The 26,363-nt window shown below is 43.4% G+C and overlaps 1 protein-coding gene across 1 annotated transcript in view; it reads left to right on the plus strand.

The window, feature by feature from the left end:
* Positions 1-26,363, plus strand: part of PDIA5 (protein disulfide isomerase family A member 5) — a 106,901-nt gene that overhangs the window by 10,345 nt on the left and 70,193 nt on the right. The window contains exons 2-5 of the mRNA XM_050899526.1: positions 2,994-3,120; positions 6,316-6,403; positions 20,269-20,352; positions 21,126-21,171. Of these exons, the coding sequence (XP_050755483.1) occupies positions 2,994-3,120; positions 6,316-6,403; positions 20,269-20,352; positions 21,126-21,171 (345 nt within the window). The remainder of the gene's footprint in view (positions 1-2,993; positions 3,121-6,315; positions 6,404-20,268; positions 20,353-21,125; positions 21,172-26,363) is intronic.

Here is a 26,363-nt window from a genome sequence, read left to right on the forward strand (position 1 = left end):
AATGGAGCTGGTAGCAAAGGTGGAGGTTCTTCAGGAGGTTTAACGATAAATCGGCCTCTCGTTTATTCCTGGGTAGGGTCTTCATTAATTTCAGCAGGAGAAAGCTGGAGAGTGTGGAACTACTTAATTCTTATCAGTTTGCAAACACCATGTAGTGCAAATGCATATTGGGAGGTGGTGAACTTTTCTGCTCAGCCGATAACCTCCCAGTATTGCTGCGGCTGCCTTAGATGTGCAGGCAGGGTGTTTCTGTTCAACTCGATGCCTTCAGCTTGGACCTTTTGGGTTTTATAACCAGGAAAGGCTGCAACATTAATCTTAATTAAAGGGAGATGATGATTTATTCGGCAGGGCTGACTGGTGCGCTTGTATGCACAATGCCTTTCCCAGTGGGTTTTGGTCTAAACCATAGGATCAGAGAGAGCTGCTGTAGTAAAACTGCAGGAAAATGAGTAACATGTATTGGCTTGATACCTGGGGAGGAATTGGGCAAAGTAGCAGTGGATATACGCAACGTGACGCGCTTCTCCCTCCAAGCGCCTGCTGTTCCACCAAGCGCAGCGAGTTTTCTGTTAGTGGCAACACGGACAAGGCACTAGTTAAAGCTGTCACTGTTTCCAGAATCCAATTTTTCAAAAGGTTTATAGCTCTGCCATTATGGGGGGGGTGGGTGGAGGAATTCACTGAAATTGGCTAAACAGTCTTTCCATCTGGAAAAGACATGAAATACATGTACTTCTGAGCTATCAGTAAAACTGTACAGATGCTTTAAACAAAGTTCATGATACCATTTGGTGTCACATTGAAAGTGGCCTTTGTGGCTTTTTTAGTCCAATTATTTCTTTTTGGCAGTGAGTTCATAGACTAGACTGTCCTTAATTGAGTCCAGTTTTCTAAACCAAGGAAGCAACCTGTAGTTTCACTTTTTCCCTCTGTGTTCAGCCTCAGTTTTGGTAAAGTTTAGTTTTAGTCTTCCATAACTTAAGGCATAAATAAAACTTTAAGACACTTGGATAGTTACAAAAAAATTGAAGTGAAGGGAAAAGTTTAAAAAAAAAAAAAATACTTAGGATTAAAGAGGTCTGCTCGTAAGTCAATGTTAGATTAATCCCTCCTGTACAGCCTCTGATTGCAATAAGTTTTGAGCAGGAATTTGCATGCCTGTGTCACCTTAGTTAGCACAACTATATTTATCTACTTTGATTGGCAACACCACATATTTGTTGTAGAAAATACACAAATGATACACATACATCAGCCTGAAGTACGAAGGCTGAGCTCTGGACATCTGGATTTAGAAGAATGCGAGTCTGTTGAATTAAAGCATCAAGGACATTTATGCTGAAGGTAGGGGCTGACTTGCAAATGTGCTTTTTCCCTTCTCACAGTTAGACCATCTGGTCAGCAGGGCTCAGTGGTGGGTATCCTGCCTGCGGAGAGGGATAACTTGTTCGCTCTAAGCCTGTGCGGCCTGTCGTGCTTTTATATTTTATGTTACAGGTATATTTTCTAGTAACTTCAAATTCCTGAGCATGTCCTGGGGTTGTTTTGAGGATGACCTCCGTTTCAGCTCGGCTTCTTCCCTCTACCTCGTGCGTCCCGAAACTCCCCCTCCCCTTTCCACATGTAAAAACTTCTGGCACTTACAAAGTATGTTTCGTAGGTGCAGGTTGTGTTTCTGTGCCTCAGTGACGCGGTGTTTGCAAATAGCTGAATTTGTAATGAAGTGTAGTGCCTGGGGCTGCGTGTTCTGACTTTGATTGGCTTAGTGCCTTGTTTTGAATGCTGCAATCTGTAATACATGGGATGCAAGAAGAACAGCCTCTTACTTCTTCACATCCACCCTGGACACGTTTTCCAGCCCAGTTGGAGTGAGACATGATCAAAATTAGTTCTATAATTAAGAAAACGTTGAACCTCTTGTGTGTGTTAGGCAAATGAGCTAAAGCTTTTAGCCAAGCAATTAAGTGTTAAGGTTTTACTGTAAGGTGAATGTAGATAATTTCTCCAGCTAAGCTTCCCATAATCATTCCATTAGTATGAATTCAGTACAGTGCAGAAGGGAGGCAGCATAGCCTGATGGATAAGATTATTATTATTATTGAAGATTATTGCAGTACAAATGAGCAGTAGAGGCCCCAGCTGAGGTTATGGTCATATTTTGATAGGAGTTTTACTTTATGGTAGGATGAAAGACAGACTATGCTCTGGAGTGGTCATGATTTAAATAGACCAAAAGATGCAACAAAAAAATAATTTCTTTGCATAGATACAGAACTGAGATGCAGAGAGATTAAATGCCATGCCTTCCCTGTGGCCAGTGGAAGCCAAACTTGATCTTGTGGCAAAGGCACTGGTGTGTGTGTGAGGTACGGTATGGCCAGTGGGAAACATGAGCCCTGTTCTACTTTGGAAGGGTGGGTACGAGAGGGTTGTGGTTAGTGCCGTGATGTGGATGCTGGATTACTTGCAAATTCTGTTTTAGTTTCCTTCATCTGCTCTGTGTCAGCATGAGTTAGTTCTTTTAACTTCATGGGTCTCACTGTCTTCTGTGGGATGTCGAAGTACTCTATTGAGTTTGCAGCATATTCTGAGATCTAGGGACAAGAGTGCTCTTGAACTGGTAATTTGCTGCTTCTCTTGTTACAGTATATTAAATTTACATAAGAATTTTTATCTGATTATCTGACTAGGGAACAAACTTTTAAAGGGGGTGGCTTCTTAACTAAAACCATATTTCTTAATGTTGTGTTTATCTCATCTTTCCACTTAAGCATGCTTGCTGGGAGTGGTATTGGTCCAGTTTCAGTAAGTCATGTGTATGGCTTTTTTTCTTTTTTCTGACTTTTGCTGATCAAATCGATATGATAGTTTATTTAAGGCAGCGTGTCTCAAGATTATGGAAAAAGGTCAAGGCAATTTCAAAAGCAGTTTGTATTTTGTTTCTCAGCATGGAAGCTGTTACTAATGTTTCTGGCTTTGTGTTTCTGTAGGCGTTCTTGCCAGCGTTCGTGTACTCGTTGAAGGTGTCTCCGCTTATAGAAAAAATAAGTGACCACAAGGATTTTAAGAAGCTTCTCAGGACACGGAATAACATACTAGTGCTGTATTCCAAATCTGGTAAGTCCTCCTTTTTTCTTTTTTGATGTCACAGCTCTTTGTGCCCAGCAAGGTGTGTGCGTTTGAACATCTGTGTGCATGTTTGGTTACCTGTGTACGTGCTCAGATGACTAAGCTCTTCGCCCTTACTTGCTCTCTGTTCAGTGTTGCCTTATGTGACTGCAAGGTGCTTCTACGTGACTACAGGGGCTTCTTCAGGACTGGTGTCCTTTGTTCTAACTCAGAGGCTCCTGATGTTTCAAGATTGGAGTCTTCTTAATTTGGTCTTCTAAGTGCTCTGTCACATTGGCAGAAATGTACTTTATTCTGGCTTTGTCTCCAAAACTGGCTGCTCGTAATAGCTATCATCCAGAGCTTTCTGGTGTGTTTATCACAGTAGTTTGCAAGTTTCGATTTCCTGGTGACACTGAAAGGCTTAATGAATAGTTATAGTACTGAAATCAATCCATCTTTGCTTCTGACAGCTTTGAGTGTCCCATGGTTGTCTTTCAACTTTAATTAACAAAATATAAAAATAAAAAATGAGCTGCTTGTGTAAGAGGGAGAAATGGCTCATTTCATGTCACGCCACCTGTCCCCTTGAATCTCTTTGCTGTCTTCTTTCTCATTCAGGCTCTTCTTTCTGGCTGTTCGCTCTTGCTCTCACCTGTCTGTTTGCTCTTTCTTTTGCTCTGTTCTGCTCCTGCTGTACCTTTTCTCTTTTGTTGCCTTGTTTGTTTTGGTGTGTGGTTTTGTGTGACATGATGTAAAATGAAGAAACAGTCTTTAAGCTCCATACGCAAGTGCAGAGTGCTGTTGTGAATGTGGAAGTCATTGAACAGCAAGAAGTAAAATGTGTCACTAAGATGATTTTCCTTAGTGCTGTATTGTTTTTGTTGTTGCTTCCTTTTCCTTCCTGTAGACAAGCGATACAAGATAATGCTTTGTTTTGGGGGTTGGGTCCTCCCGTTCTGACCTGTTGCAAAGGTCTTATCTCAATTAAACAGAATGACGTTGGCAGAGTTACTCTGGGTGTATAGTGTGGCAAATTGGAGCAGTATGTGGTGACCCAATATCCTCCCTCCCCCCCATATCAGAGAATTTTGCGGACAAAAATGTGCAGGTGCTGGGATAATTAACTTTGTTTCTAAAAATACGCTTATTCTGAAACAGTTAAAATGATATCTGTGACTTAATTTTTGTTCAAATATTTGTGTTTTGCTATAGTGGGGAACTTTGAGCGCTCGAACTTGGCCAAATGGTTTTGTAGTAACAGGTTCAAAGTGAAAGTCATAAAGGAGTTTCTAACGCTTTTTGATTTTGAAAGGAACACTTTAGATAAAAAAGACGTCTGTATTATTCAGCTTTTTAATGGGAAGATTTTCTTTTTACGCTTAATATTTTAAGTGGTGGTTGCTTTCATTTTTAGAAGCACAACCAGAACACTCCAGCTCTGACGCTTATCAAATAAATGTTGCCCTATGGGCATTGTTCAAAAGCTGTGTTGTGGAGATTTCTTTTTCTCTGTTTTTGTTATTTAATTGGTTGGTTTTAGCAGTCTGAAGCATTGCATGCAGAGCTGGCTGTGGGATTAATGTTTCTTCCTAGAACAGTGATCCCTGCACAATTAGAAATCTCTTGCCTAACTGTCACCCAGAAGGAGGGGAGGGGAAAAAAGAGATAGGAATTTGGAGGTGCAATTCTAATCCCAGATATACATCCCCTAGCTGTGATGAGATGTTGGTCAGCATCTGATCGTATTGCTGGAACAAAGGCTTTGCTTCTCAGCTGAGCAAAACTAGATGAGTATTTCTGTCTCATGCAGAAATTTCATTGGTTTCAGGAGATGTCCTCATTTACAGGAGATGTTTAGTTCACCCCTCCAGCTGGGTATCCTGCCAGGGCTGCTCAACTAGTGAGTCCTCTGGGACAAGTCTGTCCTATCCTGAATGTTTATTTTTTTAAAGAGTGTTTGTCAAACTGTTCCACTCTAAGTACATGCGAAGAATTCCCCCGCGTGTCTACGTCCCTGTGTTGGAGAGAGGTGGCAGTTGGGTGCTATCAGTACTGGGGATAGGAGAGTTTCTTGAGAGCTAACGTGTGTGGGCTGGCGTCTCTGATGGCATCAGGCCCGAGCAAAGGCTGTTGAATACAAAGAAGCTGTTTCTGGCTCAGGAGATTGTTGAGATAAAAATTGTGGAAGTTTAGAGATTATTTGAGGGGGCTATCACTACGCACTGGCTCTACTTGTCTACTCTGACCTATATAGACCTTCACTTTTTCAAATGTTGGAGACAAGATATTGGTCTGTAGAAGCATTCGGTCTGACCCAATATAGCCATTCTTATATTCAATTAGTTGAAGTAGTTGTGGAGCAGCAGCAGTTTAAATAGATCTGGAAGAGGCTCTGGGTTTCTATTTTCTGTTTAGCGAGGCAGGAAACAGTTTCTGGTAGATTTTTTTGGGGAATTGATACTTGTTTGAACCTCTATATTTTTCTCTCCCGAGCTCTTGTCCCATTTTTCTTCTGTGTTTATTTTTAATACCATTTATAAGACTCTTTCGGAATGGAAGTGTTTTGCAAAATCTACACATGTGGCATGGCATTATAAAAATCTCAGTTGGATATTTATAATACAGCCAGTTCTTGGAAGGACCTTTTCTGGGTGCTTTCTGCTAGTAGTGTTGAGCTCCTCATGACTGTTGGTTTGGGTATCTCCCAGGGTTATTATGAGAATAACAATGTGTTATTTTCTCTGTGTGGCAGGGATAGAATTGAGGCAGGCAGAGATGCTGAATGACTTGCCCTACAAGCTGATGAAGGTCCTAAATAAAGTTGCTCTAATTAGCAGGCAGTGGTAAAAACTGGTTAATGCCCAGCCACAGGAAAAAGGCAGTGTTGGGATGGAAGCCGATTTGCAGGACAGGACACAGTGTAGCTCCGTAAATGTAGGTCAGGGAGTGTGCCTGGAGGTATGAATTTCAGTGTGGTGTTTAAGGGGGGTGGAGGCAAGGAGCCACCCAACTTCAGCTGCAGCCAGCATTCCTTCTAGTTTACAGAAGATTTTACTGATCCCTCTCATACTGGTTTCTTCAAATTAGACAAAATGTTCTTCCAGTGCTTCAGAACAAAGGAATGCACCATTGTGTTTTTCTATGTGGAATAATAATGCTGCTGTTGATTTATTTTTATTATTATTTTATTTTGTTTTCCAGCTGCTGCTGCGGAAAGCTCACTCAGGTTACTCTCCAGCGTGGCCCAGGAGGTGAAAGGACGAGGTACTATAAGCTGGATAGACTGCGGGTATGTGTCACGCTGGTTTTCTCCTTTTTTTTTTTTCCCTCTCCCCTTTTGGCTTTTATTGCTGACTTAGGTTTTTTGATGGCTCTGAAATTTTTTGCCTGTAACTGAACCCACATCGTTCTGTGCAGTGTCTTCATAGCTGTAGGGAGCCTACATCTTACCATCCTCTCTTCCTTCGGACCAGTGGCAGCGAATCATTTTTTCCTCATGGCCGTTGTCACTTCTTCTCTGACAGCATGTTGTTCAGCCTGAAGCTGGAGAGCCCAGCTAGCATCACCTTTCTTGGGGTCATGTAGCATGGAAACACTGACTGCTCCGGCTTTTCTGCAGGCTGGGGGAGGAGGAATTGCACATGTTGTGCGTCAGCTGGAGGGCAATGCAATTCTGCTCCAACAGCAAATGTTGCATGAGCAGTAGGGCTGTTTGCTTGTTTTTGAAGTGTCCACCCATTTGTGTTTCTCAATAAAATGTGCTTTCTTTTAAAGAACTTCCTCTGTGCTTGTATAGGTTCATGGCAATTTTTAATGTGAAGGCAGGGACACTTGTTTTTGTAAGTGGTTGCTTGTGTGGGGAGGAATGAACAGGTGTGTACTTTCTGGTTTGCAGATGTGAAAGCCTCCACTATGGTTCTGCTCAATAACACGTTGCCTGTGGTTTTAGCTTGCGTATCGTAGTGCCTCTCTGCCTCTGCAGCTTTGAGAGCTTTGCCTGCAGGTGGTAAATTCCCCTTCTTGCGCTGCAGAGGAACAGCTTGCTGCCTACCTGTGTGTTTGGGTGGATTGCCATGGTATGAACAAATTGTACACTGTGCACAAATCTAAGTGAGCTCTGAAAATCATGTGGCTCTCTTAAAATTACACTTTTGAAATCAACCTCTATCCATCAAGCAGTGACCCAGAATAAGTCATTGGTAAATCAAAGTTAACGTGCTTTTGTTGTTGGTTAACCTGTCTTGCTCTCCCCCTGCCACCAGGCAGGTGTCTCTCCCGTGGAGTCCTCTGCTTCTGCCTTCTGTTTGCATTCTGTTGGGCTCATCCAAATGCACAGACACTTTCATCTCTGCCCAACTGATGGGAACAGTGTTCCAAGTCATCCGCTAGCAGAAAGCAGGGCTGTTCTTCGGAGGTCAGTGAAGCCTGTACCACTTCCCACCTGCTGAAAAGCCAGCAAATAAATGGTATTGGCCCTGGTGGGAGAAGGTTGTGTGGAGATCTGGCGTACCTCTGAAATCGAGTCTCCTTTTCTAACGAAAGCACTGATAAACAATTTTTGGTTGTCAGTAATCATGGCTAGCAAGTAGGATACTGGGCCAGCTTCTTGGCTTTAAGTTTCTAATCGGTCCCGTTTGTGACTGTGGAGTGGTCACTACCTTTTTGTGTCTTCTGTTTCCCTTTTGTTTTAAGCTACCTCTGGGTTGGGGAACTTACTGCTTTCTGTGTGTGTGTGCACGTGGCACGTGTATATAACTGCTGGAATGATGAGGCTGTTCATCTGGCCCTTCAAAATGCTACTATAATACAACTAAGCAATAACGATCTCCAGGATTTATTTTAGTTCTGGGTTGGAGAAGGAAGGATTCAGTGTTTAGGACTTCAATTTGAAATCCAGTTTGAAGTTTTGGCACTTAGTTCAATGGGTCAGTCTCTGCTCCTGAGTTTGTAAGTGATGGTGATGGAAATGTGTTGTTTGGTTTTCCTGTAAAATAAACTTCAGTTCATCAAACTCTAATATGCTCTCCCTTTCCAAATGTTGTCATCTAAACCAAACTTTGTTATGGAAGTTACTTGCAAGAAATGTATTTTAAAGTCTCCTCCAGGTAGTGCTTTAATACATTTCATAGGAAGCTTGGTACTTGCAGTGCCTTTCCTCTGACCATCGTGGGGAAATATTTAAGTTAAGCTTCCTATTCATAATGAACGCTGAGTTATTCCCAAAGAGTGAAGCAGCCTGGTGAAGGTCGTGCTGTAAGAGGTTGGGAGACCTGGGAATAGATTTGTAGGTTCCCAAAATTTGCTTTGATGCCAGTAGTATCACAATCAGATTGCCACTTGCCGAGTGACAGGTAGTGGACAGGGTGCTGTAAAATGGCAATAGCTGTAATTCTCTCTTCGAGGACTGAGCAGTGCTTCCTTTCAGATTGCTTGTTTGAGAAGAACCTGGAAAAAATAGATGATCTGTCCAACTGTAGCTGGGTATTTGTCAGAGATGTCTCTTCTATCTCTCCCTCCTCCAGAGGGACGTCATAACAGTTTGTGAACTTGCCTCATGGAGCAAGGTGAGCTGGAAGACTGGCTTGTGCCAAAGGAGGTCTTGATGCATGCAAAAAAAAAAAGCCCAAATAGTTTGAGCCTGAACCAAGTTTTGTGGTTGATTTGCTTGTTAAACTTTTAAAGCATTCTGAAATCAATCTCATAGTGTTGAGGTAACTTTTAAACAATTTTTTTTTCCTTGAAAGATTTTTTTCATTTGCTTATTGCCCTTTTTTTTTTTTTTTTTTTTTTTTTAAATACAGGTGGCTGAAAACTGCTTCCCACCTCATTGCAGTGATTATATGAGAGAGGATGCAGTAGTGCTGTCTGTCACCGGTCACAAAGGGCCAGCTGTAGGGCCTGAACAGCTGAGTCCTACCAGAGTTGCTCAAGCTATTCTCCCACTGCAAGTATGCTGTGAAGCTTATTTGCAAGTCTTCATGCCGAAACAAACAGCGCACAGATGCAGGGATATTTACAGCACAGGCTCAATTTGTTTTACAAATACTGACAAGAAATGGCTTGTTTGGCAGCAATATTTAGCAGGGAATTTTGGCTTTGCTCTTCACATCCCGCTGTAGCGGACTTCTTTGCCTTCAGATCCAAGCATTGGCAAGGCTGGCATACATGCAGAGTTGTGGTTTGTGTCTCTGCTTCCCTGTGGCGATGACAGCAGTCTCTTTCTTTTCTTTTTCTTTATTGGCGGTGCTTTTTTTGTTTCTTGTCATTCTCCTCCTTCCCCTCATTTTCAGGAGAAAGCAAGAACATACTGCTCCACTGATGGAAATTATTATGAATTGCTAAGTCTCGGCAGTATGTTCTGTATTTCATACAGCAGAGGGGAGTGTGCAGGTTTGTGGCTGGAGGCGGGCTGCCTGAATTGCTGGCTTACATGGAAACCATACTCCTTGGCCTCGGCTTTTGTTGGGTCTGTGGTATGAGACGGAGATTATACCTGAGCTTTCAGTTCCAAGTTGAGTGGTCTCGGGGAGACCAGGGAGGTTAGTTTTTCAGCATAATGTGGGGAAATACTTGTTTTCTTGCTGAGACGGTTAGTGTGGAGTAGAGGAGGTTGCCACTTAGTTTGTCACTTTGAGGCAGGATAGCAGAGGGCCCCAGAGTGCCTGGGCTTAGGAGATGTGGGGCTGGGAAGTGCCAGGTACCTGACTTTCCTGCGCAGTTAGGCTCACTTGTGTTGTGCCACACTGGAGCAGGGCCATGCTGAGCACAACACACCCAGGGACACCTCTGCGTGCAGTATTGTAGATAAGGTCCTTGTTCACAGGAGATTTCAATCAGTTTGTGCAGGCAGATAGACGCCTCCTTCTAGAGATGAAGGGGCAGCACGAGAATTGCTTGCAGCATTGAAGTGGTCACTGTTTGCTCCTGTGTGCTGAGATAGCATATGTGGCTCTGTACACAATTAAACATGAAGCTATTTCAATTGTGAATAAAAGACCTACAAATGATGTGACGAAAATATGTTTTATTCTAGCCTTTCCGTGTTTTAATTAGGAAGTCCTTGCTGAGGTGTTTGATGTTGAATGAATGGTGGTGTGAGAGACAACAGAATATTGAATTGATCATGCCTGATAAGATGCATGATATCAGGGATAGAGCACAATGTTGCAGGATGGTAAATCTTCAGAGTGTCCCAGAGAGATGGATCAGTCATCTTATGAGCAAGGGTTTTGGGACTCATGTTCGGGGAGACGCCACGTTAATGGGAGCTGAGAGTCCCAGCTTCTGTTCCTGGCTCTGCGAATGATTCACTTCTTGTTACTCTGTGCTGTTGAAAAAGGTGTATCTGTTTTCCAGGCAACTGGGTAAATATTGCCTGATTCATTAGTCAATGTTTATAAAGAGTTTGGAGAACTTTGAAAGGAAAAATGCTACAGCAGCATGAATGGGTGCTCTTCATTTAGTGCGTTCAGATGCTATTGGGATGGGCATGTAAGCAAGCAGAGGGTTGGCTTATTTATTGAATTATTTTTAGTAGTAGTTTGATAGAAATTTTGAAAATTGAAGGGCTTCATAGGGAGTTGAAAGCTTAAGATGTCTGCAAAAAAGAAAATGTCATGTCCTTTTGTGCAATCTCGGAGTCTGGCTGCTGCTAACTGTAACAGGAGGTTGGGGGGCAGTGGAGCTGGTGTGTGCTGCATAGGCAGACGGACAGTCGGTGTGCGTGCTGCAGAGCCTCTGCGTCCCTCCTCATCTCCCGAAACTTCCATCTTTGGAGGCGTAGTACAACAGGAGGTAAGCATTGATGTGGTCAAGTAAAAGAGGAATTTTGTGAAAAATAGAAACTCCTGGCAAATCCTTATGGTGGCAAGTAAAAGGTACAAAGTGATGTGCCTGGGAACACAGTAAGATGGAATTACTGCTTGAGTGAAAGACAAAATTTCTGTTGCTTGTCTTTAAAGCAGGCAAAGCTCCAGTCCCAGTTTGTGATGCCCGGAGGCCTGGTTTTGAAGAACAATCATTATACAGTTATCCTCTAGCCTTCTTGAGTAGATTTTGTGATAGATCATGGAGTGGCCAAGGACTGATGTTACTTGGAAGAGTGTAACTAGTTTGGGTGAAGTGGAAGGAGAGTAAAATGGCTTTGTTGAAGAGAAGAAAATGTGTTTGGCAGGTTATAAAATGCATTGTGGTCAGGCGCAGCTTTGAGGAGGTGGCAGAAGAGGTTGAAACTAGCTCTTTCCGTCCTGAATGTGATTTAGTGAACACTCCTGCGTTTTCCTGCTACTGAATTGTCTCGAGTTTTTATTGATTATAACTCCTGCCCAGTTGTGGACTGGTATTTTCAAAAAAGCACCCATTTCTTTGGCTCTGGGTAGTTATTCTCTGCTCAAACTTGTGTGATTCCCTTTACTGTAGGTCCCAAACATAAACAAAGCTGTGTGATTTCCATCTGCTGTCATAGCGCGTGTGCTTGGCTTTAGCACATCAGACAGCTAGGAAGAGGAAATGCCATCTGGTTAAAATGTCTGACTAATTTTTGGTTGGTTTTAATCCCACTTTTTCTGCTCTTGTGTGTCATTCTTGTAGTCCTTTTTGTGTGTCCTGTGTGTCATTCTTGTAGTCCCACTCCCCAATAATTACTTGTTATTGTTGCAATCCCATTACACTTAGCATAAAGGTAAGACCATAATTTGGCTGGTAAAGCAGTCCTTTTAAGGCTATGCATCTAAACATGTGCTGGTTCACAAGAGAGCTAAATCTAATGAGTAGTTGTCTTTTCTGGGATTTCCCCCAGTTTCCGTGTTTATCTGCCTTTTAGATGAAATCTTCCTTCCCAAATTTCTAATTTCCTAATGCTTTGATACAGAAAGGCTTTACCCATACACACAATCATAAATGAATTTGTTTAATGCCTTGAAATAGCAGGGGGGAATTTCAGAAATAAGGCTGCTGGTACAGATGGCATTAAGTGTCATTTTGCTCTTTAGTTTTTACCTTCACTCCTATAAAGCCGATCAGAAGTAGGATTTGTTTAAGAGAATAAGTCTAGTCATCTTCCTTCCTTGTAGTTGAATTTTAAAGCTGATGAAAAGCTTTGAAATTGCAAATAAAAATGACCAGATCTAATGGAGAGAGAAAAAAGGAAGAAGAAAGGAGTGCTGCTCTTGCACTGATGCGACCCCTTCCATCCAAGTAGATTTGCAGTGTCTGGGATTTCTGCCTTTTTCTACAGTTGCCTTGAAGGCGAAGGGCAGCGGCAGCTCAGGAGTGGATGGCACGTAATGTTAGGTGCCAGCCTGGAGGAGGTAGCAGGGGCTCCGTTTGCTCGTCCAGGGGAGGTAAGCCAGGTGTCCATCAGGAACACTTTGCAAGTGTAGTTATACTGACAACGTGGTCCTTGTGTGGATGCGATTTATATGGGCAAACTCTGCCTTTGCAGCATAGATTTTCAATGCCTTCCTCCTGTCTCTATCATAACCTGTCTGTGCGGTTAATGCTAATTCACAGTAAAGCCCTTTTATTTTCCTGTAGGAGTGACCATGCAGGAAGTGCTATGCCAGTCTGAAAAAAATTCCTTTTTTAAGCAAGCTCTCAGTTCCTAACATAAACCCATTTAGTCTGGTGTATTGCATTAGTTAAATGGTCTGCATTTCTGAATTAAAATCCACTCTAGTGCTTGGGTGTACGAGCCTGGGCTCCTGTCTCAGTTTCATCCTAACCGTGTGTATTCCATGGGTTTTGCCTAGAATTGCTCATTAACTGTGAATCTTCAACGTTGCTGCTTTTCAGCCTAAAATGAAGAGTAAGCGAGCTAAGATTTAATGTAAAGTTACCTCCATTTTCCTGCATTCAATACTTCATTTAAAACATCCTCTAGCATGCCCTCTAGGCCTATAGTGCAGCTAAAGGTCATAAAACAGGCGCCAAGGGAACACTACAATGTTCTGCAGCGTCTGTGTGCCCGTGGGTGATACATTCAAAACCTGCTTTCACAAGGATCTTAGATTAGTGTGAACTCAACGACAGTGGTAGTTCTCTTGTGTCCCAGGTTAGGACAGTGTTCCCACATAGCAGGTTGTGTGAGTTAGAGGAGGTCTGGATGAATCTGATGAGGAAAGCTGCTGCTTTGCAAAGAGAGTTTGAGTGTTCGGCGTTTCTAGAAGTTCCTGGAAAGCCTTTGGTAGCTCCTGTGGATGTGTTCACCTTATTTGTGTGCAGGTATGTGGGCTGCTGAGTGCCTCTTATGAATTTATATTTCCATTGGAAGTACCATTCATTATAACTTCTTGACTTTCTGCAGGGCTGGAGCTTATAATTTTTTCCCTTAATTGTTTTTGCTCGGCAATACCTGTTACCTTTTTGTCTTGGGTTTCTTTCTGCTCTTTGGCTCACTCTTGCTTGCAGTGAGAATTAATCTCATGGGTTTTAATTTTTGGAAAATACTTCTTTTTAACCTCTTTCCTATAGATTTCTGGCTTCTCTAATTGACTAATGGGCACAGGGAGTTGTTTGTATTGGGTGACGAGTGGTGCTGGGTCTCCGCAGCACACGGATTATTCTGTTTGCATTCCTGGCACGTTCCAGGGGAGCATTTGGAGCAGAATGCTGCGATCGCCTCGTGGGTCACAGGGAAGCTTTTTGCTGCGTTCTAGGGTGGAAAATCAGGCCCTATATTCAGATGAGACTCTGTCCTGTCAGTCTGCTGATCCTAATCTTTAATTCTTTCCAGCAGCACGTTGTCTGGTTTTGGTTTTCATGCTCCCCAGTCCCTTAAAAGATTCGAGCTTTTCATCTGCCGCATTGTTTGAGCGGCTTATTTGTTCTGTGCTATGGAAACCTGTTGCTATTGTTACTTCTTTTATAAGATAATTTCCATCAGGAACCTAGAACGGTGGCAAAATGTTGCTTTGTTTTCAAAGACAAATCTTGTGTTTTAAGCTTCCTGTGCTGATTACTTCTGCATTCGTCTCCTGGGTCCTGTTCCTATTTTGGTGTCTGCAGGTTCTTAAACCCCACTCACAGTATCAAAGTGCCTGTCTGCACGGAGAGCTGCTTATGGGCTTTTTGTTCGAGTAGATGCAAGCCATTACCATCCAGCGGCTGCTTAGTGCAGCTCTTTGGAGAAGTGCTCTTGCAAGCGAGGCTGATGGTTTGAGAAGTGATTTTTTTTCTTTTTTTTCTTTTTTTTTTTTCCTCTGATTTCAGATCTGTATCAAGAGAGTGATACAGAAAGGTCTGGGATCATTAGAGAATATGAGGAGCCTTACAAATGTGACATAGCGTCAGCAGCAGTAGTTGTGGCAGCTGCCACCCCGGGGTGGAAGGGGGGAGTGAGGACAATGGGGAGGCGATGCCCGCAGTCTGAGAGGAGGAGAATTTTGCAGGGGTCGGTCTGTTTTCATTTGATCGGCAAAGTACACAAACTGCTGTAGTGTAAACGGATCACACAGTCCTTGTTGGAGGGTGGGACTGATGACTGCAAGGAGAGGAGTCAAAATCCCATATTGTTCCCAACAATGGCTAATGAATTGCATTTTTGATTTTGAAACCTTGTAGGAGCACATCTAACTACAACTGACTGTTAATGACTTCCTCTTTTAGATTATGTTTGCAAGTGCAAGCGTGGTTTTTATTTTTAGGTGGCTTGAGGAAATATGTGGGGTTGACACCCCTTTTGCTGCGTTTTTGGGTCACAAGCTCAATTAGTTGTTTGGCAGGATCTCAACTCCATGCTTTCTCAGGATGTTCATCAGTCTTGTTGTCTGGAGAGGGTATTCTATGGATGGTAGCCAGAGGGCATTGCAGAGGCTGCGCATTGGGCTGGGAAACCCTGTTTGATAATTCACTTCTGAGGGCTGGTCTGAAATTGCAGGTGCACTTCCCTGAAGTTATAACTGGAGTTGTTCTCTTGTACGATGGTTTTCACCATAACATAAAAGAATGAAAGCAATTAAACAACAGAGACAATAATGAGAGAGTGTGCTGGTAATAAGATGACAGCTTTGACTGGTACCTTCCAAAGCTTTTTCCAGTGTTTGGGAGGCTTGCTTTGTAGACAGCCCTTTTTCTGCTCTGCCAAATCGCCCTGCTCTCAGAGCCTGTTCCTCCTCCTTACCTGCTCAGTCTTGTCTCTTCCAGCTGTTGGGACAGTGACAGCGTTTGTCTGTACAGCCACTGATGTAACAGAGCCTCCATTCCGTTGGGGTCTACAGGCACAACTGTGATAAATTATGCTTCAGTAGTCCCTTATATGTGGGTTGTTGAGCCCTGTTTCAGATGGAGGGATGTACAGATAGAAGAGATAAAATCTGTTTACAGATTGTGAGGTCTGTGGTTCACGTGTGGTTACATAATATGCTGATAGAGGAGTGAGATAGTTTTTGTGCAGGCAGATTTACTGACCTGCTCACTTCAATTGATGCTGTCAGTGTTTTTATTAATTACTTCTCTTGTGCCTGGAGACACTGTAGGTATGGATGAAAAAGAAGGCTGGGTCCACTCTGTGTTGCAAAGTGTTAGCATATGCCAGTACCGTGGCATCAAAGTGATGTGGCCACACAGCACATGCTGCTATTACGCTGGCAACTGGAGACGTGAACTTTTTTTGGATGGCATTTTTGTAATTTCCTAAGAGGGGATTTGACAGTCATTCCAGATCCTTCCTCCCCAGAGGCTGATGTGGTTATAGGGCTGTTTTCCCTTCTTGATGAGAAGCCAATGGGAAGCATTATGTGATAAGGGAAATAATTAGGGAGCTGCAGAAGATCTTATCTGTGCTCGTGAGAGAGAATGGTGCTGAGGATGTTCGGTCTTACCCTGCTGCCTTCAGGACCTGCCAGGACAATATTTGAATTTGCCCCAAGGAGAATGTTTTGCACTGCCACCTCCACGCACCGTTTCTTACTGAAGATCCATCCGGCTCGGACTTGTTTTGTTTTTAGAAACCAATGTGGACTTACTGCAGCCAAATTCCTGGATCTTATTTTGTGTTCCTCCTGTCTAGCTTTGTCCTCTGTTCTTTCTCTCTCCAAATTACCTTGACACATTGCTGCAAAAGCCTTTCTCTGGGTTGCTCCTGCCACTGGGAACTGCCATCAGTATCTGTCACTGCTTCTGCATCCTTATGACCGCGAGCTCCCAGGCCTGTGGGCAGCCCTGCACGGGCAGAGCATCCTGCGCCGCTCCTGAGGAACGCCTTGTGGCACGTCCCCTTCAGGTGCTGGCTTCACTGGTGGTGAGCCAAAGGAGGTCAGATCTCCTTCACAAGTCCCTCGCCCTTCTCCTGCCCCAGTAACAGCTGTCTGCCTGTGCACAGTGATTATTCATGCATGCTAACGCTGACAAGGGACCCCAGAGGTTTACAGGGAGCGCTCCGGTCGGGCTTCCTGCCAGGTCCATCGTAACCCCAAACGACAGAAGTGTCTCCCAGTAGAGGAGAAAGGGGTGAAGTGTTCCTGTGATGCACGCTGTCTTTGTTGTTATTTAGACTTCTTGCTTAGTTAGGTCAACTTGGATCTTTCATTTTATTGTTCTTTTTACCAAGGTACCATTTGTCTTCGCTTCTCCAGCAAAGGAGCGTTTTGGAGCCCCAGTTTGGTTTCATTGGAAGGGGGAGTGTGGGGAACATGTCTGTGGGAGTGGAAGGAAGACGTGCCATCGTGCCACTTAAGGTTTGACCTTATTACCACATAGACAGCTGCTGGTTAGGCCCTTTGTGGTATTGCACATAGGCTGATGTTTTGGATGATTTTCCACTGAGATAAAACTGGATGATTTGTAGGACTGCCTGCAGGCAAAGGAGAGGTCCCTTCAGCAGTAGCACAGCAGGGACTGCGAGGGTTTGAATTGCTCTGGACAGAAATGCCACAAGGCAGCCAAGAATTGACCTCACCTCAAACCAGTATTTCCTCAGCCTGGTGCCTTGTCTGGAGTGTCTTGGCCTGCGTGGTAGAGTGCTGATTTTGGGGGTGGTTTCTGGCTTTTTAGGTTTTGGGGTTTTGCTGGGTTTTCCCCCCCCCCCCCCCCCCCCCCCCCCCCCCCCCCCCCCCTTTCTTTTAGTCTTTATAACAAACTCTTACACTGCCTCTTCAAGTGGTATAATTAAATTGCAAGAACCGGAGTCCTAATTACCCTCTCCCATGTGAGAGTTGAGGAGCTCATCTTCAGAGAGAGGCTGTTGACTGAGATCCAAAAGAGACAAATCTGTGTTGATATTTACTCTTATTAAAGATGATGGTCATTACCAAGCGATATCAGAGCAGGTTGCTCTTTGCAGGTTATTTTTGTCTGGCTGTAAGTGAAAGCAGAAGGAAAAGCAGAACAGGTCCATCTCTGCCATCTCTATATGTCTCCTTTTCTGGCTTTTCCAAAGAATCGTTAGTATAGCATCTGAGCTGGTGGGTCTGGCATGTGCAAAAATCTGCACTGATGCATGAAAAAATTACTGATACATATTTAGACACTTCCTATTCTGGGAATTTCCTCTCTTCCATCCCTTGCATCAGTGCAGATAGCGTGCATAAACACACTAAACTCCCAGTGCAGCGGTGCAGAGAATCTGCCTGCTAAATGCTAAGAGACATACTGGAGCAATACAGTTGCTTTCTTTCCTATGATAGTGGATGTGCATTCAGGCAGCTACGTGAATCTCTACAAATGGAGCAATCCTGAAAGCACGGCAGGCTTAGATCCTGTTTCCTTCCAATGAAACAGCTGTTCTTATCTTTCTTTTTTTTGGTAGGAACTCATGCAAACAGAAAATGAATTGGTAGGAGTTGTTAGCTGCTTGCTCACAGGTACATCTCGTTAGTAATGTTTTGTAGCCTTTTTCCACTATAAACCTTGCAGAACTTTTCTAAGATGATTATCCAGATCTCTAAATGACACATAAGGAAAAATTACACTTTTTTTCCCCACATGGTTTGAACTTGCACCAAATTGGTGGCACAACTGGGAACAGAATTGTCTTGATACCCATTTTGGTCATCTGCTGATGCCAGAGCACTTGCACATCCTGGGGTTTGACAGACCCTGTTGCTGGAGGTAGGTTTCAGCATTACACTTGTTCATATCAACCACCTAACAACTGTCTTGGCAAGGCTGAGATGGCCACAAATATATGTGTATCCTGGAAACATTTGGGAGTGTCTAGAAGAGCATTTACAAATGTTGACTGTGGTGCGGGCTGACTTTAGTTAACGGTCTGGCAGTCAGCTCCAGCAGGGCCACGAGGGCTTCTCCGTACCTCTAGATCTGTCTGGGGTAAAAGACGGGAGGATGAAACTGGTGCCACCTCCTGCAATTCCGTGACCTTTTGAGTTGCTTAGGTTTAGCCCAAGGGACCATTGGAGGACTGCAGGTGAGAGAAGACAGAATGTTTCTGGCCCCTGGGTTTGATGTTGCTGCAGACTTTCTGTACAAACTCCAGGTGGCAAACCAGCTTTTCAGCAAAACTCCAAATCCAGGCTATTTGTTTCGTAATCTAGTTTTGTTACAAGGAGACATGTTCACGTTATTCAATGAACAGATGACATGTTTTAGCTCCACCTTCCACTGCAGTCTGGGCAAAACAAAGATGCAGCAGATAACAGGAAAATAACTGTCTTCTCAGGCTCAGATCTCCAGCCTCCTGGAGAAGCAGAGAAAGTGCTTACGGGTTACAATGACTAGCTTTGGCTATAATTTGAAAATGCAGAACTGACATGAATTCGGTAAGACTCTTCAGATAAACATGCTTCTATACAACTGGAATTACAGGTGCTCCTTCCTGGTGAGGTAGCTGCATGCTTTGTTAGTTCCTTAAAATGCTCACTTCTGTCTTCAGCGTAGTATTCATATTTTGATGCATATGTCCATAGCACACCCCTCCTCATTTCCACCTACAGTAAGCATTTGGGAAGTTTCCACAAAGGCATGCTCTCATCCGCAGCACACTGTGAACTTACCGTTTGTTGTTCCTCACATTTGCAGAAAGGCAGCTGGAGAACATTGGGAGAATTAGCACCAGTGCTGGCAGCAGCACTTAATTTGGTGGGGCTCTTGCAACCCTTGCATCTCGGTGTCTCTAATCAGTTTAAACTTGATGAGTTTTCAGTGTTTTCATTTTCTAAATTGATTTATCTGTGTAACAGGTACAAGTTGTCCTCTGCTGGGAACAAGTTTCCAAGCTTTTTAATCTTGCTGTTTGTCAATGCAAAGAATAGTCTTGTCAATGTGAATCATCCTCTTGTCTTTGAGGTTGTGCTGTTTCACTCATCTCCCCAGGTCTTTGACTGACTTCATATTCACTTCAGCTTGAAGTATCCTTATAGCTTCACTTCCGCATTGTTTAGGACAGCAGCTAGGCCATGAAGACCCTTCACCTGCCCACTTAAGCAAATGTATATGCAGTTTTCTCCCATGACCCTTCTCTCTTCTTCAACTCAGCCTAATCTGGTGCTGGAAGTGATTCACTCTCATTCAGTTTGAAAGCCACCTCCAGCAGGTCTGTCTGCTGTTCCGTGCCTCCTTCTTCAGGAGCTGTGGCAGATAGTCTATACCTCCACTTGCCAGGTGTGGCTCCAGGACACATCCCTCATACATAGGGTGAATGGGGTCGTTGGGCTTGGGGCTCCAAAATTTGAATTGGTTTTTGTTTTCTGCAGGGCCTTTTAAGGCTAGCCACTTGTGATCTGGGCTTGGAGATACCATTAAGATGTTTCTTTTTGGTTTTGCGTTATCTTCTGGCAGATATAAAAGCTAACCAGCTCTTTCTCTTTGAATCTTTTCACAAACAGTGCTGTTTGACCACCGCCCTAACAGTAGCACGATCTTCTTGAAAACTTGACTTCCTAAATTTTATGTTAATCCCATGGACAGAAGGTCTGCTGAGGTACTCGGACATGCTAGAAGGGGCTGCTTTGCTACTGATTAGGGCTTGGCTTTGGAATGTGGTTTTAACACAGTTCACTGTGTCCTGACCAAGCAGAGAAATTAAATTGGCTAATGCAGCTTTCCACAATGTTTGTCCCACAAACTTAGCTGAACAGCTTCCAAATGACTGTTAGTTGCAACTAATTGCTGATGAGGAAGCACAGCAATGAGTTTTCAGAACTGAATGCATTTGATTTCCTTTCTTATAACCATTTTTCTTCCAATATGTGTTTTTTGCAGTGATACTGAAAGCCGAAAATTATGCAAGAAGATGAAAGTAGATCCTAATTCAAAGGAGAAAGGAGTGGAATTACTCCATTATAAGTGAGTGCTGGGCTGGGATTTGTAGTTCCTAATTGTTGATGCCCCTGTTAGGACCATTCGTTCTCCTTGCAGCTCCATACTGCTGCAGCATGAAGACTTCTTATTTTTTATCCTTTGACATGTGAAATTGATTGCTGTTTCTTCAGTTTGCGAGCATGTGTTGTGACAGAAGTTGAGATAAATTTATTCTGCTTTTGAATAGAGTACACTAAAAGCATGAGCAGGGCCTGGGAGAGATGCCCAATGGACTAAAACTACCCAATGCCCAGGGCTGATGCCTGAGATTTGAGCCCTCTTACTTTCTCTGTCACGTGCCTGCTGGCATGTGCCTTGGGCAAGTTGCTTCACCTCTCTGCCCTTGCTTTTCTGACTTGAGATAGTACTTCATAAAGTAAGTGGAGAAAGGCAAGTGTAGCGAGACAGCAAGAGATTTTCTTCCTGGAAATAATAGGAGTGGGAGTACTGTTAAGTGTAAGAGACACCAAGCAGCTGCATCTCCATCTCCAAAGATCATGCCTTAGTAAATATTCTTGTTAAAGTGTCAGGGAGGAAATTATTTACTAGAAACCTGTTTGCTTTACACTCTGTTTTGCACCCTCCCTTTTTTCTTACTCTTTTTTTCCCCTTAAATTACTGTACTGTAAATTCTACTTAGTTCTGTGGCTTCAGCAGGGTAATGATATTTTGGTTAGTGAGAAGTGAGGAAGAGCAGCTGTGTGATATCCAGCAACATTACTGTAAGTTAACACTATTCCCCACTCCTTGTTCAACAGGGACGGTGCATTTCATACTGAATATAACAGAGCGGTCACATTGAAGGTAAATTTAAATATTTGATTATTATTCTTTTGGTTTTGCTAGATATTGGGGAGACATTTGTGGATTAAAAACGGGTGTTGGTACTTTTTCATGCTGAAGGCATGAAAGGGAGGGGGTTAATCTTCATAAACAGCTGTCAGAATGACCTAAGGTTTTTGTGTGTGTATGTGTCTGCCAACCACAGATCCAGGAAAATTGTGTATTGTTAAAAAGATTGAACCCATGTTGAACATGTGATGTAAATGGTGAGTTAACTTGCAGGCTGGTAACAAATAGGAATTTTCTTGTTTTGATTACAAGGTGCTATTAATGGCAGTATAACTAAAAGTATTAGCTGATATACTGCATTTTGATAAGGAGTTCTCTGAGGTTTTTAGGTTGTGTGTTTATAAACTTTAGAGAGCTGAGTGGCCTTATCTTTTATGGGATTATGGAACCACAGTTCCTATGGATGTGCCCTGAGTGCAGCAGGGGTAAAATGACCTTCCTTCTTCTCCTGCAAACCTTGACACAAAGCAACAGAAAGCAACGTTCTGTGAGGGCAGTGGAAGGAAGAAGACATGAAACGTGAAACAAATGTGTAGTTCTTGATGATTGTGGAAATGGTGAACTAAAAGCACAGTAAGCAGGCCGAAAGTGTGCAGCCTTCCTCTGCGAAGCCCTGGTGAAGCGCTGGGAGTATTCTCACGTGAGGCTGCAGCCCTGCGATGACTTGGCTTCCAGAAATGACTTCTGTCCAGCTCTTGATGCTCAGTTCCCATTTCTCTTCCTCCTCTAGCAGACGTGGGCTCTGCACCATCGTTGGTCTTGTGGAGGCTTGATGACACCACCACAGGCTGACATCATTACATTTACTTCCCCTTTCTGGCTTGCTCAGGGGTTTGGCCTGGGATGGAGGAAAGCCTGTGTGAGATGCTACATGAATCTAGGTCTGTGAGAGTGGCGGTTCCTAAGCACGCTTGCTCTGGACTTTCCTTTTACAGCCAGAGTTGTTGTGGGATAGCTGATGGGGGGACTGTCTTGGAAGCGTGCCCTGGCTTGAATCATCCATTCAGCCTGCACTTGGGGTCGTCATGCAGGATTCGCCCGAGGTGAGGAGAGTAGGACTGTGTATCTTCCCATCTCCTGCAGTAGAAATCTCCCCTGGCACTAGGAAGGGCAATGTTAGGTACCCAGCCTAGTCAGCAAGTGCCTGAAGCTCCTTCTGTACTTGGTGAGGAAATCCACCTGGTGAATTTTTTTTCCCCTCTTGGTGGGTGGTAGGACGAGGGAGACTTGTTAGTCGCCTGAATTTGGGTGGTTTGAACAATGCATGACATGTCTTTCCTGCCTTCCATGAAGTGCTGCAACCAGGAATTAGTGCTGTGACTCTTCCTTACAGATCGGATCAACTGGAAAGCACCTGCAGAGCCCCAGGGAGCGTTGGGCTGAGAGGCAATCGTAGCACAACAGGAACCATACCATTTATTCCTTCAGTTGTTGTTTTGTGATGAGCACTTCCCCCTTCCCTTTTGCCCTGCCTGCTGGGGAGAAGGAAGCAGCGTCCCGTGGACAGGCATGTGGGATTCCAGTGTGAGTGGAAGAGGGGTTTTGAAGCTCCCTCACTCTAGGAGCTCTAGTATTTCTTAATTTAACTGCCCCTGTGAAACCAGCTGCTAATGATTTACAGGTTGGACAGTGCATCAGAGCTGGGCAGTGGTCAAATAACTCAGCTGAGTGTTTACTTGTTCTGCTGCTCACAGCTGCCTGAATATTTTCTGTAGTTCTCCCTCTATACCACTTCTTCTCCTTGCTTTCTTCTGTTGAGGCAGTGACCTTTCTTTCTTTCTTTCTCTCAGCTGTGTTTGTCAGGAGTCTCTCAGTACATTACAAACAGTGAGCAGCAGAACAACACAGTTACGTAGGGTATCATACTCATTTTACGGACAGGTGGACACACTGAAGAACAGGGAGGTTAAAGGATTTGTTTCACATCATTCAGCAAGCTTGTGGCAATAAAACTCGGATCTTCTTTCCAGGCATCCAGTAGACATATTAATATATGTATGACATTTTGGAGAATGATGGACACAGCTCTGAAGAACTGTAAAAGGTTTCTTCTGAAGTAATTGGCAATTTCATAGGTGTAGCTGATCCAGCTGATAGTGTACTCAGGTTTTTAAGAAAAGCTTTTAATTTCTTAAAGTAACTAAATCTTTATGTAATTAGCAGAGATGCCCTTGTGGGTTTACTGTTAGAAAAATGAGGAATAAAGGATAGCTCAGTGTTCACAGTGGGAGGAAGTTAGCAGTCAGAACCTCCTGCTGCTGAGACCTGTGTTAGGATCTGAGCTGTTTGGGGTATCTGGTAAAGGGAGGTGGACTGCAAGATAAGAAAGTTCAATGATGCAAAATTATTAGGAATAGTTTTAAAAAAATATTTCCAACTCTTTGCAGAAAGGCTTAGGTTCTCACAATACCAAGTGGCTCGTCAATATGAAAGTAGGAACCTGCAGGGTAATGAACATGAGAGGGAAGGAAAGGACACAGCTCCAACTATGCTGGAGTAATGCAGACTATTGTAATGCGTTTTGAATTACCAGTCAGGACAGCAGTTGGCTTGAAAATATCGGCCCTGTGCATAACAGCATTTAAAAGTCAAATGATTAGGAAAGGAACAGAGAATGGAAGAGGAAATGTTATTCCACCATCTGAGTCCATTGGGTTCCTTCATCTTGTGTCTTGTATGTGATTCTGGTTGCCCCATCAAGTGAAAGGTGTGGAAGTACTGCAGAAGGGCAGTGAGGATGATCAGAGGCACAGATGGCTTGAATATTTATGTGAAGATTCTTGGGCTTGGAAAAAAGGACAACTGGAGGAGATTACGATAGGTATTTGTATAACTGTGAGTACCTTGAAAAAGGGAATGATTACTTATTTTGCCTCCAAATTTGGGTGCAAACAGTGGCATTTTGGGATGGCTGATTTGAAACGAGTAACTGCAATGTTTAAAAAAAAAGTTGTGGAACTCGTAGCTACATGTTGTGAAAGCCAAGAATTTAGGAGTCTTAAAAATAGTTTTAGATAGTCATAAAGGATAGATCCATTGATAGTTAGCAAGCACAGAGGTCCAAATACAACAGCTGGTGCAGAGTCCATAAACTTAATTACTTTTTGCCAGAAATTGAGAGCATGTACCAGTGGATTCTATATAAGAATGGTACTAGTATAGTTTTTCCACAAGTATCTGTAGTCAGCTGCTGTTGGAGACCTAAGCTTAGATCTGTCTTTGATCTTAACTGATACGTCTGTTCATACGTTGCTTTAGCCACACCATGTCCTAATCCTCAATAGTACCATAAGGCCAGTATCCAGGCTGTGTTTATTACATGATGAAGCCTTTTCTGGAGTATAAAGTACAGAGAGAGTTTTACTCTCCTTCTAAAATGGAGAAAACTCATTGAAGTACAAATCTGCTCAGTACTAGCAAAGGGAATAGACTAACCCAATAAATTGGTCCTGCTCTAAACTCTGAATCCTTTTCAAGTTTGCTGTTGTAAGGAGTGTGTGTGTGTGAAATCAAGGGAAGTCTTTTTATTAGCATCCCTACTGCATTATACTTCAAAGGAGTGAAAAGTGCAGGGATGTGTTTCTGTGTGTGTGTGTGTATATATATATTTTTTTTTTCCAGGTTAAAACCTAGGTCCATATATGATAGCCAGCTATTGTGCTGTTAAAACTTGCTTGCTTTTAGCAGCATAGACTGGATGAAGCCATGTCCTGTATTCTGCTGAATCGATGTTTAAGGTTCAAAGCTGTTGCAGGGGTTCGGGCAGCAGGTTACATCCCAGCGTGGCTCTGTCAGTGCTGCAGGGTCAAAGTGCGTCCTGACCATGTCATGACAGAACAGGAGCGTAGCTGTTTCTTCAGCGTGGGGGTTGCTGTGGCCTGGACCTTGCTCTGGTCTCTAACCCAGCAGCCTGAGGACCACTGCTCTTCTGTGATCAGAAAGTGCTGTGGTTTGTTTGGGGGGGGTTCTTTCCTATTTAAAGGCACACAGGAAGTTCTCTTCACCGCATGGAGTAATGAGTGCAAGGCAACGTACTGCCTGCTCCTGCCAGAAGACATTACACATCTAATTTTTTCTGTCTTGGCTGAGAGGGAGAGGCTGGATGAATTAAATCTCTTTAATCCCCCATCCTCTAACCACATCCGTTTCTACATCACTGAACCTGGCATGCAGGAATTCTTGAAACTAGCAGAGTCAATTGCACTCATTAGCCATTTAAAATGTTGACCCCTCTCTCCTCCTCTCCAGTGTGTAGTTGAGGTCTGTGCAAACTGAGAGTGAGCAGAACTTGATGTAGCTTTCCTAAATGTAGAACATCTCCGCTGTTTTGTCCTCTTCTCTCCTTTCCCCATATATTGTTAAGTCTTCTTAGGGCATCATTTGGGATGTTAATGCCTCTAGTTTTAGAGCTTTTTACAACTGTAACTCCATTATAAATGACTTGATTTTATTTTTTTTTTTCCTAGCTAGCTCCTTTCTCTGCTAATGCCATATTAAAACAAATTTCTTCTCCTTGCAGTGTTTGTGGTCCCAACACTACTACCTCACCCCTTAGGTCTTCTTACTGTGTACATTAAATGCTTTGCTTGCTGTCTAGTGACTAATATATGCTGCCTCTTGTGATAAAACAAATCTCTTCAATGTTAGCTGTGCAAGTAGACAGAAACATAAATGCAATAAATGGATCCTGCTGTAAGCTCTGAATCCTCCCGAGCCTTGCAGTACCAACTGAGATGCAGGAAAATGAGCTGAACTCCACTATCTGTTGATAAGCTATTGGGATGTTGTACCAGAGCAGCCCTACCAAAGGCAGAGAAGTGGCAAAAGTGTCTCTGAGACTGTTTCAGTGGCATGTGTCACCAGGTGTGCTGCTAACCTGCTCTTGAGAAGGCGGAGTACAAACCTAGGCTTTTAGATGGCTATTCTTGGCATGTGTTAGTATATACTCAGTTCTGGTCTTCAGTCATGAGCTGCTTTGGCAAAATATCCCATGGGCTGAAAAAGGCTTTAATGAGCTTTTCTTTGCTCCAACTCCAAGTAAGTTCACTTAGTGCTGTGGCAGCATCATCCACTCACTCTTATATTGAAGAAAGCTCCTTGGGGACCTCACTACATTACCGGTGTGGCAGAGATCCTGTCTGGGA

This window comes from Gymnogyps californianus, chromosome 7 (genome assembly GCF_018139145.2).
Source record: "Gymnogyps californianus isolate 813 chromosome 7, ASM1813914v2, whole genome shotgun sequence".
In the NCBI taxonomy this organism is placed as follows: Eukaryota; Metazoa; Chordata; class Aves; order Accipitriformes; family Cathartidae; genus Gymnogyps; species Gymnogyps californianus.